Source organism: Mytilus californianus, unplaced genomic scaffold (assembly GCF_021869535.1).
Source record: "Mytilus californianus isolate M0D057914Y unplaced genomic scaffold, xbMytCali1.0.p SCAF_10, whole genome shotgun sequence".
NCBI lineage: Eukaryota > Metazoa > Mollusca > Bivalvia > Mytilida > Mytilidae > Mytilus > Mytilus californianus.
Window position 1 is genome coordinate 25,109,862 of NW_026262582.1, and position 19,572 is coordinate 25,129,433.

Sequence of the window (19,572 nt, forward strand, 5' to 3'; positions counted from 1 at the left end):
ATACTCCAATTTGAATAACCGTTAATTTCTACTGAGTCGATGTTTGTTCTATGTTCTGGCGGCATACTCAAATTGATATATGGATGTTTATCTGACATATATATTTAAATAAAGTTGTTAAAAATCGGTGTTAGTACATGTACATGTCTTAAAATATGAAAAATATAAATAAAAATTAAAACAATGTCAAGCTCTTTGGAAATGCCCAGAAAGCAGGATTTTGAACCATTTATCCCATACTTTATCCCATACCCTGCCAAAATTTTTCGCCTCGCTTTGCTCATCTCATTTTTTTTTCCAACTCGCTCAGCTCGCTCAGCTCGGCGAACAATTCTGCCTCACTAAAATAATATGCCTAGTTACGGCCTTGCTTTACCTTGATATTCAACAACAAGCTCCAATAAATCTCCACGATGTAGTGCTTTCAACATGTCTTTGAGTACATTTATACTAGTTGGAGATATTAATAAGTTTTTTTCTAATAGAACAAACAGGTCAAACACATGTTTTACTTTCTGCAGTTGTCCTCTCTTAATTCCTAATGCTTTACTAGAATGATATTTCAACTGTTCAAATTCTTTGTCCGATAAATCTTCTGATATCTTGTAAAGTAAAATTCTGAAACAAATAATAGAAAAATATTTTACTCTGAAACTATTAATGCATGGCAGGATGACTAGAATAGGTGTTACAATTCAGATGGATTATAAGTGGTTTTTAATTTATATGTACATGTAAATAATGTAGGAATTTAATTAGTATCACCCTTTCATTATGTAATACTTGTGCATGCCATTAATATATACATGTATGTAATATTTAGTAGAATTACCCAAACATCATTTAAACATACAGATCCATACAAAAGGAGTACTGTATTATGTGTTCACCAAAAAGTTTGTACAATTCAAAATGATTATTTAACGGTTGTTTAAAGACACTGTTTTCTGCTCTTTGGTTGGGTTGTTGTCTCTTTGACACATTTCCCATTTCCATTCTTAATTTTACTGTTTTGCATAATTTTACAAAGAGGTGTCAAAAGGTTTTCCTTAAAATTAAATATTTTACCGATTTTGTTTCCCCTTTTTGCAATTATCAATCATTGCAAATTATAATCAATCAATCAAACAATTTAAGTAATTTTTTATATAAAAAAAAAAGAATGGATAGATGGTTAACTACCGTTTATTTCCGTTCATTTATGTAATAGATTTACATGTACATGATGTATATATATCAAATAACGACCTTTTATTCATTTTTGGTAAATTAATATGTAATGATTTTATGACACTGTTACAATAGAATTAAAGAATATATATCATCATTATCATGATTATATTATGAGGAATATATCTTCGGTAACAAAATGGTAACACTAATGAAATGAGAAGTTTAAGACGTATAAGTTACAGCAATACATGTATGTTGTCAGAGACGGTGAACTTTTTACATGAACTATGTAACATGTGTAACATGAATATTCTTGGATGCACATTGTCACAGTCCATTTTGTATATTGTAATCTACCGAGAATTATGATCTTTTTTGATAATTGACATATTTGGACAAACCTCTTTCTGAAGAAAAAAAATATTCAAGAACATTTAAGTCATGTAAGTGGAGATTCCGATTGAATTATGACTATAAAAGTCAGAGTGCCAGAATGCAGTCTGCATGAAAATCTATTCCAACTACTAGCAATGACTAGTCCAAAGATCAATATTCTGACATTTTTCTTAGAAAATACTTGCTAGTCTGAATAAAATTTTATTAGTCTGGGACATCGGACTAGTGGCTAACAGTGCAGATTATGCCATGACCCCAAATAATCTCCCTTAGAACCTAGCTATGATCCTGTTTACTAACCTTAATGGTAAAAGTCTGGGATCTGTTTCCATGCCAACCTCTACACGTCTGGGATCTAACTCTAACTTTCTCACTAAATCTTTCCGTCCAATTAATAAAAAACACTCTGCTAAATAACTACCATCATGTAACGCAACATGTTTATTATTTTCAATGGCACTAAATATGTCTATTGCCATGGTTGCCTTTTCTAATTTTGCCGATCCAGTCACATCTCTAAGCAGAAATTTTAATTTCTCAAGGTCATCACTACCAAGGTCACTGCAAATTTCCACTAATATATGTCTTAACCTTAAATTAGCCATTTTGTCCTTGAAATCACAACTCAACTTCTTTTTTATGATTCACAATAATCAAAGTATATTTCCTCATACCTACAAAGAAATAAAATGAATTCTAATTGTGCTCAAGTATGAAGAAATAAAGTCAAGGTCGTTTAAGCAATAAAAGTAACTAGAGGCTCTCAAGAGCCTGTGTCGCTCACCTTGATCAATATGTATATTCAACAAAGGACACTCTCCAACATTGTGGACGAGAATAGAATTAATGACAAAAATCTCTGATTTTTTTTGTATCTTATATTGCTGATCATTGAAGTCTGTTTAGTTTCTCTCTATCTTCATGATGTTATTTAGCTTTTGCTCCAAACACAAAAGAGGGTAAAAAATCTCATATAAAGAGTAAGTCTACTAATTATATCAGCAAAATTTGACTTGTTAGTAGATTTAAGTTTCTATCTATCTACTATAAATTATACCAAATAAGGCAAAATGCAAAAAAATGGTAAAAATCGTAATTACAGGGCAATAACTCCAATAATGAGTCGTCAGACAATTTCCGCCATTTGTCTTAATTGTAGATCTTGTCTTGCTGATAATTTTTGTACATTTAAGTTTCTTTCTATCTATTATAAGTTTTCAGATATAAGACAAAAAAGCACTTTTAATTTTTTATCTTGAACTATATGCATATTATTTTATCATGTAAGTCGTGTTAGCTGGTCATTTTTCAGGTCAACTTTCAATAAAATTTGATTTCAATTGCGACGTCAATCACGTGTAGCCCATGTTTTATTGTAATTAGAAAATGACTTTGTTAATTTCCAAAGCCTAAGAAGGACGCCATATATCAGTCAGAGCTCTGACATAAACAAGTCAGAATAAAATGACTTCTTCAAGTCAGAAAGTGTTTTGAAATTCTGACCTGTACGCGTCAATTTTTGTTTTGCGTAGTTTTCACTCGAGTCCGTCAAACCAGAAGTTATTTGAATTTGCCGCCGATCTACGACACATACGATCAAGTGGTTTTTTGCAAGAGATCACGTGTTTGAGAGTCGTTGTTTTGGAAGTGTCTCGAACGAGAAGTCATTGAATATTATATTGATTATTTACGATTTTTAGTGAAAATCTAGGTCATTGTGGGCATTTTTAGAAAGGTAATTCATATTACCTCCATATTTTCATGGGCATTTTTATATTTTTTGCCTATAAAGAAGTTCCTTGCAAGTGATTTTTTTGCTGTTTCATGAAGGCGCGCGACCTGTAAATACGGACGCGTGGTCTTTGAGATGACCTGGTGTTTGACAATTCTGACTTGTTCAGGTCAGAAAATGTTGTTGTGATAATGAATTGTTATTTTCGGGAGATAACTCGTGTTGTCTTAAACAATATTAACATTATTAACCAGTCAGTGCAATTTAAAAAGTAAAATTATTGCTTCGAGCTGAACATCGTCACGTGATTTTTCTATTTTTAAACTCAATCACGAATTGATTTTTTAACCTTTCTGATTCGTTTCTCCCAATGAGAAAAACGATCATTGTGAATATTGATATGATGATAATGAAATGAAAATGGGAAAAATTTTAATAAAAGAAAAAGGAAGGGAGGGGTTTAACTAAAGAACCCAAGGGTTTTTTTTTATTTTTAAATTTACAACTTGAGAACAATAAGTGATGCACACACCTGGTCTTCATTTATGATCATGGGACATGATAAAACAAATCAAATGAAATGTAGGGCAAGTCTCCAGGGATCACCCCTATCCCTGTCATTTCTCTATTCCTCTTTATAATGTCAAATTGATTTGAATGAAATGTACCGGGCTAGTCTCCAGGTTTACCCCCACCCCCTGCCATTTGCAAATGTTCTTATATTTTGTAAATGGTAGAGATCCCCACCCCTAAACCATATATATTCTTGTATGGGACAATTTAACAAATCAAATGATATGTTGGGGAGGTCCCTGGGGGTCACCCCTACCCCTCCTGTTTGAAAACTTGTAAACGGTCGAGATCCCCACCCTAAAACCATATATATTCTTGAATAGGACAATAAAACATATCAAATGAAATATAGGGGAAGTCCCTTGGGGTCACCCCCACCCCCTCCTGTGTGAAAACTTGTAAACGGCCGGGATCCCCACCCCTTAACCATATATATTCTTGAAAGGGTCAATAAGACAAATTAAATGAAATAAAGGTGAAGTCCCTGAGGGTCACCCCACCCTCTCACGTTTGAAAACTTGTAAACGGTCGAGATCCCCACCCCTAAACCATATACATTCTTGCACAGGACAATAAAACAAATCAAATGAAATATAGGGGAAGTCCATTGGGGTCATCCCCATCCCCCTTTTTGAAATGTTCTGGATCACCACCCCTAAAGGTAAACCATATGATATTCCTGTTCGTCATTTCAAGAAGATTTGAATGACATGCAGGGTCAAACCCTAGGTGTCACTCATGCATATCACTTTACTAGACAAAACCAATTTGTACTGGAACTTGCCCAATGTCAGGCAACCATGGGAATGACGAATTATGGGAGCTTTGTTTGGGAGACTTCGTAACAGCATCCTGTTACAATTATTTCTTGTTTATTTAAATCTGGTGAGAGACCACCTTTACATATTATATTTATCAGTGTTTGTGCAAACAGAATTGTATATTCAGTATTATTTTGCTCTCACATGCATCACATCTTATTAATTACATGGATATAGGAAGATGTGGTATGAGTGCCAATGAGACAACTCTCCATCCAAGTTACAATTTATAAAAGTAAACCATTATAGGTCAAGGTACGGCCTTCAACACGGAGCATTGGCTCACACCGAACAGCAAGCTATAAAGGGCCTCAAAAAATTACTAGTGTAAAACCATTCAAACGGAAAAACCAACGGTCTAATCTATATATAAAAAAAAATTTTTTGGCATATTTGTTTTCCTCTGAAATTACACATCTATAATTCTTACCCTAGATGCTTAGCCACATGAAGCATTTACCTCTTATTTGAGACATAGATAGTCTTTGTTTCTACAGAAGTGAGAAGAACATTGGAAGTCAGAATGTTCTGACTTATAAAAGTCTGAATGTTCTGACTTAATAAGGTCAGAAAGACTCAGAATGATCTGAAAATACTGACTTTTTTTAATGTTTAGAGTATTTTAGAATATGAATGCACTTGTCATGCTAGTACCATAAGAAACCCTGACAAGATTTTGTTCCCAAACAACAATTTTTAAAGATATTAAGAATAACAAGTGTACAATGGAACATAAATTACAAAGTTATAAGTGTTGTGAAAAAAGCTATTTAAAAAAAAAATCAATACATAGTTATCTTTCAACTTTTACATGTATTTAAAAAAACAGTGAAAATATTATGGATTATATGTACAGCTTCTTGAAGGACAACAAAGTCGCCATATTTGGTCTGAATTTGTATTTTTTTTCTCCTCAAAATTTTTTTAACATTAATAATGTTGGCTTTTTTCTTAACTAATTTTAAACATTCTTAATTATAATTAAATTTCCCCAACATTTTGCTTACAAACTCTTTAATTTCTAAAGTCAAATTGAAAGTTGTCTTCACCATGTTCACAGATTCAATGTGTCTGAAAATGTTATATTGAAAAAACAATACTTTTATATCCTCAAATAAAATGGGCATACCATGAGTTTAATGGTCATGCAGATATGCAATCCAGGATGTTAACAATCAGAGCAGATTACAGTCATATAGTAATAGGCAGAGTTTTTCTAATATAATCAATAACCAGAGTAAAGATAATTGATTAATAGAGGTTTAGTTTAATATAAGTAATAAACAAAGCTAATTAATACACTTGCAATCACATACATGTAGTTAAATAAGTAAATACAGAATATTCATACAAAATTCAGACAGAAATACTGTAATAGGTCAAGTCATTAGGGACGACATCAAAAGTTCAATGTAGGATAAAAAACTTAATTCACATCACATAGTTTTTTCACTGACCCACCCACCCCCCTCTTAACTTAATTTGGGAAAGATTGATTGACCAATATGGATTTATGTAAAATCGATTTTGGATAAACAAAACTTGCAGCAATTTTAACCCCACCCCCAAACTATTTGATTTAAGTTTTTTTATCCTACATTGGTCTTTTAATGTCGTCCCTTAAAATGTGCTGACTTTGTACATGTTGTAGTGATAGTTATGGCACCCATACAACATATAGGAATCAGTCAAAAGGAGAGAAAAATTCCCGAAATTTGTCACATAGTGACATTTGTGAGTCGGAATAACAAAATATAGACTCATTAATCTCTCCATCTTTTCAAAAATTATGAACCAGATTTTATGCATATCCATTTAGTTTTTGACGGACTCTTTTAAGTCAGAACATGATTTGACCTGTTTGAGTCAGTTTGCAGAACAAGATTTCCAATCAAAGCTATGTGTTCTTCCTCTTAGCCCCCTTCTGAATCTGCCACTGTTGAGTTTATTAATTGATTTTTCGATACATTATCATTAATATCAAATGGCAATGCCTGACTTAATAATTTCAATAAATTTAGTTTTTGACTGATTTTTTAAAGTCAGAACATGACTTGACCTGTTTAAGTCAATTTGCAGAACAAAATTTCCAATCAAAGCTAGGTGTACTTCCTTTAAGCCCTGCTTCTGAATCTGCCATTTTTGAGTTTATTGTTTGATAAATTTTTATAAACAATTAAGTCAAATGGTTATTTATTTTAGGGGATCTTTCATATATTTCTTGAGTCTTTTATCTGACGTTCCCATACATTCATTAAATAACATATGGCAATGCCCAGCTTAAATATTTCAATAAATTTATTTTAGTTTTGGACTGACTCTTTTAAGTCAGAACATGATTTGACCTGTTTAAAACAAAATACATTTAATATTTAATATACCAAATAAACTTTTTTATAGTCCTCATTATTGTGACTTATGGGGACTTTATTTCCTCTGTCTTTTATCTGGCTCACCCATACATTTTTAAATCAATATGACAATACTAGACTTAAAAGTTGTAATAAGTTTAGTTTTGTTTGACTCTTTGAAGTCAGAACATGATTTGACCTGTTAAAGTCAGTTTACAGAACAAAATTTCCAATCAATGCTAGGTGTACTTCCTTTAAGCCCTGCTTCTGAATCTGTCATTTTTGAGTTTATTATTTGATAAATTTTTAGAAACAACTAAGTCAAATGGTTATTTATTTTAGGGGATCTTACTTATATTTCCTGTGTCTTTTATCTGACGTTCCCATACATTCATTAAATAACATATGGCAATGCCCAGCCTAAATATTTCAATAAATTTATTTTAGTTTTGGACTGACTGTTTTAAGTCAGAACATGATTTGACCTGTTTAAAACAAAATACATTTAATATTGAATATACCAAATAAACTTTTTTATAGTCCTCATTATTGTGACTTATGGCGACCTTATTTCCTCTGTCTTTTATCTGGCTCACCTATATATTTTTAAATCAATATGACAATACTAGACTTAAAAGTTATAATACGTTAAGTTTTGTTTGACTCTTTGAAGTCAGAACATGATTTTGACTTGTTTGAGTCAGTTTACAGAACAAAATTTCCAATCAAAACTGGTCTTTTCCTCTAAGCCCCCCCCCCCTAATATGAATCTGCTACTGTTGAGTTAATTAATTGATAAGTTTGTTTAGAAACAATTCAGTCAAATGGTTTTTAAAATAATATTTTTTATAACCAAAAGTTCCATATGTTAACTTAACAGAAAAAAAAGTCATGAAAATGCAGAAATAGAATAAAATTTTAAGATAATTTGATGAAATTTGTAAACAAAATACATTTGAATATTAAATATACCAAATAATCTTTTTTATAGTCCTCATTAATGTGACTTTATTATTGGGTGTCTTTTATCTGATTTTCCCATACATTCTTAAATGCATATGACAATTCCAGACTTAAAAGTTGCAATAATTAGTAAAAGTATAGTTTTTGACTGACTTTTTGAAGTCAGAACATAATGTGACTTGTTCAAGTCAGTTTGCACAACAGGATTTACCTCAATGAAATATTAAGATATCAAATATATACCAAATAAACTTTTATATATTTCTAATAATTGTGACTTAATATTTGTAATCTTTTTTCCTACTTGTATCCATACATTCTAACAATCACATCACAATCATGACAATGCCAGACTGTTACAGTTGCAATCCATTTAGTGTTTGACAGACTCGTATAAGTCAGAACATGATTTGACCTGCTTGAGTCAGTTTACAGAACACAATTTCCAATCAAAGCTATGTGTTCTTCCTCTTAGTCCCCTTCTGAATCTGCCACTGTTGAGTTTATTAATTGATAAGTTTTAAGAAACAATTAAGTCAAATGGTTATTTATCTTAGAGGATCTTGCATGTATTTCGTGTGTATTTTATCTGACTTTTCCATACATATCATTAATATCATATGGCAATGCCTGACTTAAACATTTCAATAAATTTAGTTTTTGACTGATTTTTTAAAGTCAGAACATGATTTGACCTGTTTAAGTCAATTTGTCAGAACATAATTTGACCTGTTCAAGTCAGTTTGCAGAACAAAATTTCCAATTAAAGCTAGGTGTACTTCCTTTAAGCCCTGCTTCTGAATCTGCCATTTTTGAGTTTATTATTTGATAATTTTTTAGAAACAATTAAGTCAAATGGTTATTTATTTTAGGGGATCTTACATATATTTCCTATTGAATATACCAAATAAACTTTTTTATAGTCCTCATTATTGTGACATAAGGGGACCTTATTTCATCTGGCTTTCCCATGCATTTTAAAATCAATATGAAAATCCTAGACTTAAAAGTTGAAATAAGTTTAGTTTTGTTTGACTCTTTGAAGTCAGAACATGATTTGACCTGTTAAAGTCAGTTTACAGAACAAAATTTCCAATCAAAACTAGGTCTTCTTCCTCTAAGCCCCCCCTTTTTTCCCTTTATCTGAATCTGCTACTGTTGAGTTAATTAATCATGTTAATTGATAAGTTTTTTTAGAAACATTCAGTCAAATGGTCTTTAAAATAATATTTTTTACAACCAAAAGTTCCATGTGTTAACTTAACAGAAAAGAAAAGTCATGAAAATACAGAAATAGAATAAAATTTTAAGATAATTTGATGAAACTTGTAAACAAAATACATTTGAATATTACATATACCAAACAAACTTTTTTATAGTCCTCATTATTGTGACTTTATTATTGGGTGCCTTTTATCTGTTTTTTCCCATACATTCTTAAATGCATATGACAATGCCAGACTTAGAAGTTGCAATAATTAGTTAAAGTATAGTTATTGACTAACTCTTTGAAGTCAGAACATAATTTGACCTGATTAAAACAAAATACATTTAAATATTGAATATACCAAATAAACTTTTTTATATAATCCTCATTATTGTGACTTTAGGGGACCTTATTTCCTCTGTTTTTTATCTGGCTCTCCCATACATTTTTAAATCAATATGACAATACTAGACTTAAAAGTTGTAATAAGTTTAGTTTTGACTGACTCTTTGAGGTCAGAACATGATTTGACCTGTTAAAGTCAGTTTACAGAACAAAATTTCCAATCAAAGCTAGGTGTACTTCCTTTAATCCAAGAAAGTCCTTGCTTTCAGACTGCTTCTGAATCTGCTATTTTCGAGTTTATTATTTGATAAATTTTTAGAAACAATTAAGTCAAATGATTATTTATTTTAGGGGATCTTAACATATATATCCTGTGTCTTTTATCTGACGTTCCCATACATTCATTTAATATCATATGGCAATGCCCGGCTTAAATATTTCAATAAATTTATTTTAGTTTTGGACTGACTCTTTTAAGTCAGAACATGATTTGACCTGTTTAAAACAAAATACATTTAATATTGAATATACCAAATAAACTTTTTTATAGTCCTCATTATTGTGACTTATGGGGACCTTATTTCCTCAGTCTTTTATCTGGCTTACCTATACATTTTTAAATCAATATGACAATACTAGACTTAAAAGTTGTAATACATTTAGTATGACTGACTCCTTGAAGTCAGAACATAATGTGACTTGTTTGAGTCAGTTTGCACAACAGTATTTACCTCAATGAAATATTAAAATAATAAATGTTTTGCTCTTAATAAATTTAGCTTAAAGTGGATGAGAATATATCTTTTATTAACATAGTCTTATCATGAATAAGTGTCTTGTTTTTCCTTGGAAGATTTGAAGTATTGTCATGGTACTAGTAAATGTATCCAATATTGTATTTTGTAAATCTTTTGATATTCAGAAAATTGTATGATCCATTTTTTCTCACCTGGTTTTTCTTTGTATTTTGAAATAATTGAAAGTGATGAGATAAATATATTATGTTTAGATTCTGGAAAGGAGAAGGTATGATGTCAGATGAGCCCCACTTTTTAAAACTCTTTAATTCGAAACTAGTAATCACCATATTTTTATGGAGATTGATAACAAAGTGGTAGTAATGACTGCTTCAAATCAGAACAAAAATGACCTCTCGAAGTCAAAATGCATTAAAAAGGGGCATAAATCTTATTAGAATATGAAGATATTAAGTCACAATATTTTGTGCAAAAGCTGACCTGTGGAAGTCATTTTATGATTAATTAAAGTCTGACATAAACTGACCTGTACAAGTCATATTCTGTTGAGTGCAAGAAGGGAGACAACACTTACATCAAATTATATCTGACCTATGGAAGGCATTTTATTCTGACTTGTTTATGTCAGAGCTCTGACTGTATATAAGAATCTACATTTAACATACATGTTATACTTACATGAACCTCGTGTACATACTCTGAATAGACTAAAACACAATTCTATGTTCAGTTAGCCCTACATTTGTTCTTTTTTCACCAAAGAACGCTATAAAAATACCCCTGAACTCACCTTAAAAATTTGTTATTATAAAAGAATATAGAAGATATTGCAGAGATGCAGATAACTTTTTTTCCCTGTCAGACATTGGGGCCTGCAAGGTAGACAGTTTTGACAGACCTATCAACTTTTTGCCATACCTACATTTTGATACTATTTTTCTTGTATTTGCTTATTATACAGTTGAAACAAACAAGATAGGATGTCTTTACAGTCAGTCAGGGGTACTACTTGTACAATCGGAATTTTTTGCATCGGAATTAAACATATTTATTCTAAAACCAGTTGTTGGCATGACATGGGTTATGTTCTTCTCATATATTTTATGACGGTATAATACTAAACCCCTAACAGGAGGGATTGTGCCTGATATTCATATGATGAAGACATAATCTTTCAATCAGTTTAATTAAGGTCTGGAGCTGGCATGTCAGTAACTGCTAGTAGTCTGTTGTTATTTATGTATTATTGTCATTTTGTTTATTTTCTTTTGTTTCCTATTCTGACATCGGACTCAGACTTCTCTTAAACTTAGTTTTACTGTGCGTACTGTTGTACGTTTGTTTTTTCTACATTGGCTAGAGGTATAGGGGGAGGGTTGAGATCTCAAAAAACATGTTTAACCCTGCCGCATTTTTGCGCCTGTCCCAAGTCAGGAGCGTCTGGCCTTTGTTAGTCTTGTATCATTTTTAATTTTAGTTTCTTGTGTATAATTTGGAGTTTAGTATGGCGTCCATTACCACTGAACTAGTATACATATTTGTTTAGGGGCCAGCTGAAGGACGCCTCCGGGTGCGGGATTTTCTCGCTGCATTGAAGACTCATTGGTGGCCTTCGGCTGTTGTCTGTTCTATGGTCGGGTTGTTGTCTCTTTGACACATTCCCCATTTCCATTCTCAATTTTAAGTAATCTTTATTTACTTGAAGAAGTAAAAAAAATATACTTATATAAGTTAATTATAATGTTTGAATAATCTCCCCTTAATTTTCTCAAAAATTCACTTGTATAAGTAAATTTTTTTTACAATCCCACAAAAATTCTCAAGTTTTGAGATGTAAAAACATGCCTTTAATGATTTTTCCCAGGTTAGCTCATAATTTTTTATTAGATTTCAATGTTTTATCTCATTAATTCAACAAAGAAACTGATTGCGCAAAGATCTTAAGTATTTGGGCAAGGCCTTCAAAAATTGCTCATTGGGGGCTTGTAAATGAGCAGTGTTCTGAAGATAACAGACAAATGAGATTTTCATTGACCATGAAATTACACTTACATGATTAGTTAAGACATCTGCAAAGGACAGACAATTTAAAATTCTATTAGAGCAAAGAAGTCTTAAGAATTCAAGAAAAGAAGATAGGATGACTTTTTCACTTATATAAGTAAAAAAATCTGAATGTCTAAGGGACATAACTAAGCCATTTTTTTTAACTATACAAGTAAATAAAATACACTTGTATAAGTATCCTACAAATTTACTTATATAAGTATATTAATATTACTTCTTCAGTAAATAAAAATTGCTTGTACAAGTAGTACCCCTGACTGACAGTGACTGCTGCTTAAGTGGATATCGTCATTCTTGCCTAAATTTTTAGGATTTTACTAACATTCAATTGAATTCTTTCATTTTTATAACATGTATAATATACTACATAAAACAGTACAACTAATATAAATCATTCTTAGACCCCTCCGTAAATTTAATTGGCCATTCAGCCATGCTACCGGTCACAATAGTAATATTAGGGCTCACAGAGCCTCACACTACTTCAGAATCATAGGGAGAAGTGACTTCTCTTTTTGAAACTGAGGGGAGAAGTGGTGAGATTTGAAAGAGAAATGCTCGTTCGCTTGCAGCGCTTCAATGTTTGGTTTTTACTATAATACAAAGGGCTATATGTATCTTATTTTTTTATATTGTTCAATTTGTACCTGGGAATACAATAAAAGTAGCAGTTCAAATTCAAAGTTGTTTAATTTTATCATATCTAGTTGCACAATCATATAAGTCCTCTTGACAGAAAAAAACAGTTAAATATCTAGCAATTATTAAAAAAAATATTTTCATATCAAAAAGGAAAAAAAGTTATATCATTTAAAATTAAATTTAAAATGTACTCTGTTATCATGTTTATGAAATTCAGTGTTTCTCAATAAAAAGATCTATATATTTAACACAGTTAACTTGGACATAGTATAATAGTCCCAGAGTTGAGCAATTTAAATTAATAAATTGAAACAATGCATCTACATGGAAATATATACATTAATCAAGTAGATATAACCAAAAAGTATGTTAATGCATGTGGAATGCTTAATTTAATGCAATACATGGATAACAAATTTCATCAAGTTCTAATGAAGTAACAAACTTACTAAAAAAAACTAATACATTTAATATATTGTTATATATACTAAATATATTTTACAGGAAAAGATATGAAAAAAAGTCCAGAATATGAACTGGTTCTCCAGATTAAGCGACAGAGACGGGAACAGAAATGTTTACCAGACGATTTCTGAAAGTTAAAAACAATTTGATAAGATAATAAAGGATTTTCTTGATAAAAGTTATTCAGGACTTACAGATATTTAACTTTTGCCAGACCCAGGCTATCAAAACACATGCCGGTCACTCGGTCTTGCACAAAAGCCCCATTTGCTGGACCTGCTCAAATTCTGCCCCCTTGGACCAACAGGTCCGACGATTAGCTGCATCTCTGATGTTGTATGATTGCCAATGACACAACTATCCACAAAAGTGTAAATGAAGTGGATGTAAGCAATTATAGGCAACTGTACAGCTTTCAACAATGAGAAAAATACTTACCGTATGGTAGGCTATAAAAGGCCCTGACATGAAAAATATGAAACTATTCAATTGAGAAAACTAATGGTTACTTTATGACAGTTTCCAAAAAAACAAATATGACAGACATGAACCAATGACAGCCACTGAAAGCACTTACATACACTCATGTGTACCAGTAGTAAATGCTGGCAGAGCAAATACTGTGAACCTACATGTATACATGGTATCAGTGGGATTCAAACCCTCAATCTTGGGATCTAAAGGCAGTGCTCTAACTGATTGAGCAAAAGAAGATCTGGATCAACTGAACTTGGAAACCACAATACTTGTATACTAGTATTGTCAACAATACTCGTATATAATTAATGTACAAGTATTGATAAAAAAAATAAAAAATCAATATAGGGTTTGTTATTATTGCAGGTTAGTCCGAGATTAGTCTGATGTCCAACGACTGTTTTGCCAGACAAAATACACAAAATGTGAATTTGAGATTGCTTATTTAACTTATTGATAATCGAATCAAGAAATGGCAAATCAGGATCAAAACATTCAGGAAAGGGGTGAGTTGGTCTTCATTTCTGAAATTCTGTATTGTTTTCTTGTTTGGCCCTTTATAATTCTCTGTTCTGTATTTTTTGTTTGCCTCATTTTCTTTATTTTGTTTTGTAACAGGGATGTAAAACTACAGTATATTGAATGTGATCACCTTTGATGTCGCCTATCTGTTCTTCTTATTTACATTTGAGTCCTTCATCTGGTCTGTGTTCATGTCATTCGTAAACTGAGTTGGAAAAAATAAAATTCTAAAAATAGATTATTCGGAATTGCATATATTAAATGTGTACCAATGACGGATAAGAACTGTATTTGTATCTGTTTATCTCCGCCAATCAAGGCACACCTCCAACATTTGGAGTAATATAAAAGGTAATAAAATTCTACCGCTAAAACGATTGTTTAAACTTATAAACCGAATAGTTTTTGCACCAAACCCCATATCTATTAAATATCAATTACTATACAATGTTTAGTTTATAATGATTTTATTAAAAAAAGAGGCATTGCTCACCGCCTGAAAAAAAACCGACACAATCTAAAAAAACTAAAGAAAATAGAAAAAAAATAAAAATATCAAAAATAAAAATAAAAATAAATGAATAAATTAAAATGATTTTTTAAAAATTTTATCCTCAGAACTGTCATACTGCGTCTCATATTCGAGACCACAGCACAAATTATAGCCCAGCAAGAATTTCAAAATAACATAGTCTTCGTTTGGATAATGGCTAGATTTTTTTAAATATTGATTTGGATGCAAGACATGACAAATTCTAATGTAGGAAACTTTTTGGCTAAAATTCAGAATCTTCAAAAACATTAATGACAAACATGATTTTTATATTTTTATATTGAAAGTGTTTCTCTTAATGAAATGTTTTCCGATTTTTCTAAACCCAACTCTGCCACCACAGCACAATTTATGTTGTTTTTTTTAAATTCTGTTCATACAAGGTAAATATATATTTGAAACATATGATAATTTTAAGCATAAATCATCACAAAACTTAATTGTAAGAAGAAGAATTTTTGAGTTTTGAAAGATTTCAATTTAAGAATCACGTTCGTGTCTCATTAAGGTATAAGCGTGAGGCATGGTCAAATAAATGATGAATCCTTGACTAAAAAATTTTGCAACTTCTTCTTCTTCTTCTTCTTCCAGGTAAGGAACCGGATTCAAAACTGAATGTAATTGGTTCCGCGCGAAAACTTGACGCAGTGTCGGGTAAGTTCTCTCTTGGCTATTTACATTAAAACGTTTTCAATATAATACAATTAAAATTATGTACAACTGGTGTTGCCTACTTCCTTTCAGAGCATATCTTTAGGGCAGCCCTGAATCCCTCTACAGTGTTCAGTCGGAAAGCTGACCCCGGTTTGACCCCATTTCTTAAAGCAACAATGGAAGTCATGTGATTACCATATATGGGCATTTTTTTACCAAAAAAAGTGAAGCCCGTTTTTTGGAATTTGTAGTTTTTTGCATGAACTAAAACTAATTTGCTTTTAAGTGAACATTCTTGAGTATATACGAAATATATTGATCCACTCAATTATGGATTAAACTAATTTTTTCTCTCAAAATGTGTCTTCAAAGTCTAGGTGTTGACCAAAAAAATCGGTCACTGGAAATTAAAATCGTAATTTTCTTTCTTAACTTCTCGGGAAGCTATGCTGAATTTAAATTATGTTATGTAACATAACTTTGACTATGATATGTCAAATTTGTGCCACTTAATACGCTGTAATACGCAAATGTGCCACTTCGATGTGTCGATATTTCTGAGGAAGCGGGGCCGATAGTAATTTAGCAACAACGGTCGTTTCTAAGGGCTTGCTTTCCGACTGTAAGATCATGCTGGATCTTAAATAGCATGCATAGTCTGTTTGTTTTCCTCAGTTCTTCGAGGCTTTCCCATTTTAGAGTTTTGACCATATTTGTGACACAGCCAGGTGTTCGGTCTGTGTAGTTGTTATTCACAAATCGTGCTGCAGTGGTGTAAAATATGAATATATTGTTTGGGCTGTTCCGATCGTACTCCCGCGTCATTACATATGCTTTTTTAGAATGAGCTACCCGACGTCATAGAACGATGACGTAAGAATATAAGCATTTTACGGGAAAATACACGCTTGTGAAACCGAAAATCATCACAACAAGGAAACGTAAACAAACGATGCAAAAATGTGTTATATAAGCAATTTTTTGTATACATATAAGACATATAAGTACAATTATCATTTAGATTTATCCAAACCTATCTATCCCAAGTTTTTTTAGGGGAAGACGGAGGGGAGGGGTTGAAATGAATTATATTCAGGTTTTCTATTTGATTAGTGACATACGACATTAACCCTCTTGCTGCCGAGTTTTTTTCTTGCTTTGTCGCGCCAGAAGCATCTTGACGTTTCATATCTGTGACGTTGCAAAACTTGTGCCTCTCTGTAGAACAGCGCTTTCCCGCCGTCCATAATTTTTCCCGCGTCAATGTAGCCGTAATTATGAAAAGCGATGTAAAAGTAATTTTATGAAAACTATTGCTATAAGATTGTTATAAACGATGTTTTTAATACAATATTATTTAAAAATACAACTTTTAACCTTGAAATATATTTTTTTTTATCTTTCTTGTCTTTAAAAAAAATGAAAATAATATACCCATTGCTACTAGCTATATAAGCGCTTTTGTTTTATCTTTGTCAAGTGAAATACATAACTGATTCTTAACCACCTCTAAAATACTAAAATATATTTATCCTTGTTATCCGATTAGCTTAGTAAACCTTCTTATAATTGTTAAATACCGTAAAAAAATCTCTCAAATAATTATATAAACAAAACAACGGCCCCCAATAAAAATAAAAATAAAAACAATGAGTGTACAAATAAAAATAATTAAAAACTCCGAACAGCCGATTCTATGAACTACTTCTTGTTGTAAAGTATCAAACGTGTCAGATTAAAATTTTCATTCCAAGCCTTGTTTCGGTAGGCGAGAAAATAATTTTTATAGACGTTATTATCCATATTCATTTTGTTTATTTTTTAATCATGTTTATTATTATTTTGTTGACCACTTATTGCTCAAAATTTGAGAGAAATGTTTGAAAATACGAATTTAAAAAAAAACAGAAAAGCGAGGGAAGAAATTCTCTAAAATTAATTTCTATTGTCTACATGTGAACCTGAATCAATAATAATTCATTTTCATTTTCTATGATGAAGTACACACTGTAATTGGCATACACGAAATATCTTTTAAAATCTGTTGATTGATAAATTTTTCTCTTCTCAACGTTCAGTGGCAAGTATTTCATGCAATATTAAGGACGTTTGATATTTTATGTACAATAAATCTGTTGCTCAGTGGGTACTACAAAGTAAAAGATCTGTGATGAATGGCTGAAAATTTAGGTTGCCACTGGGAAAGACTGATATGTAGGATAGAAAGAGAAATCATTGGGTCACCTACTAATTTAACATTCCCATTTCGAATGAAAATAAATAGTTTTAGATTAGTGCTTCAATGATGAAACGGGTTTAAAATGTATTGAAATATCGTATGGCAATACAAGTATATCGGGTAACATTTGTGTACTTTTACACAAAAAAAATCTTCACTGAGAATTCAATCGCGGCATTTGAGCCCTAAAGAAATTTTCCAGTTCTCTTAAATAAAGCGTGCATTGTGAATATTAATATTTCGCGTAATCAAGTATAACAGTTACCTTTTCTATGATTATTTATTAGGAATGCGATTATTATATGAGATATTCTGATTGAAAGATGTATGAAAAAAACGTTTAACAAATTTCTCGAAAGTATGCAACATTTTACATGAAAATGACGAACTAGATAATTAGTAAACACGTCAAATAAGTTGGCATTATAGTACCAACAATCTTATGATCCTGTAACATTTTTTGACATCCGCTGTAAGTGTACAAATAATACATTTTATTCAGTTTGCTTCATTCCCTCTAAAATCGTCCTTTTGGCGCCGTCTTTTGACGTTGTCAGTGCCCCTCAGTATTGTGACGTTACCATGGACCTTTGACGTACTACACAATCAACAAGATTTGTGTGTAGAAGCCATAAATGTCCCTTTGGCAGCAAGAGGGTTTTAATGATAACATATTTTAGTTGCTATATTCCTATGTAATATATATTGTGATAAACGAAATTAGCATAATATAGTTGCTATATTCATAAACATATAGTATGTAATTATTGCGCGAAAGTAATATTTTGTAAATAAGCCGGTTAGCAAACATATTTTACAGAATAAACATACCCTACATTTGTATCTAGGCTTATCACAGTCGTTGTTGTAAAGGAATAATATATTTGATACCATAGCTATGAGTTTGTTAAGAGCTGTAATGTTGGTATCCGTTTTTCTTTTGCTTATTATACATTGCGATGGTTTCCTTCTGGACACAGGGAAAGGGCAAACATCGAATAGTAATGAATTCCTTACAGAATCGGAATTTCTACAGGCAAAACGGTTGCTACAACAGGAAACTAACGATTTACGACTTGATGTGGACAAAACTATCGCGTTATTGACAACTCAGTTGAAAAATAAATTTGACAATCTAGAGCAAAAGTTGTCTAATGTGGACAATAATGGAACAAACCAGAATACTATGCCTACGAATGAATATCGGACCCTGGAACAGAAATTAAAGGAATTGCTAAATGATAACGCTGATCTGAAACGAGAAAACATGATTATGAAAAATGAAATGGCAGCAATGAGAAATGCACTGTCAGCATTGAATAATACATCATCCGAACATTCTCGAAAAATTCAGGACCTCCAAAACTTAGGGAGTATTAAACCTTTACTCGAAATCAGCGTTTTACAACAAAGTGTAAAGTATAATTCTGAAAGTATTCAGTTCCTGTCTATGCATGAACAGGCCCGTCGTCAGGATTTTCTTGCCCTGTATAATATGACCACTAACTCATGTAGGAGGTTAACTGAACTAGAAACTAACACCAGTGGTCGAATACTCCAACACCAAACATACATAAACACTGATGAATTTGCAGACAACTTACAATGCCTCGTTAAAAGGAATCAAGGAAGCA

The 19,572-nt window shown here is 31.6% G+C and overlaps 1 protein-coding gene across 1 annotated transcript in view; it reads right to left on the reverse strand.

Annotated features, from left to right (window-relative positions):
• LOC127717823 (caspase-7-like) overlaps positions 1–14,722 on the reverse strand; it is a 41,502-nt gene extending 26,780 nt beyond the window's left edge. Inside the window, exons 1-3 of the mRNA XM_052223669.1 lie at positions 14,623–14,722; positions 1,870–2,243; positions 377–618 (exon numbers count right to left, since the gene is read on the reverse strand). Coding sequence (XP_052079629.1) covers positions 377–618; positions 1,870–2,174 — 547 coding nt within the window. The 5' untranslated portion in view covers positions 2,175–2,243; positions 14,623–14,722. The remainder of the gene's footprint in view (positions 1–376; positions 619–1,869; positions 2,244–14,622) is intronic.
• Between the last annotated feature and the right edge of the window lie 4,850 nt (positions 14,723–19,572).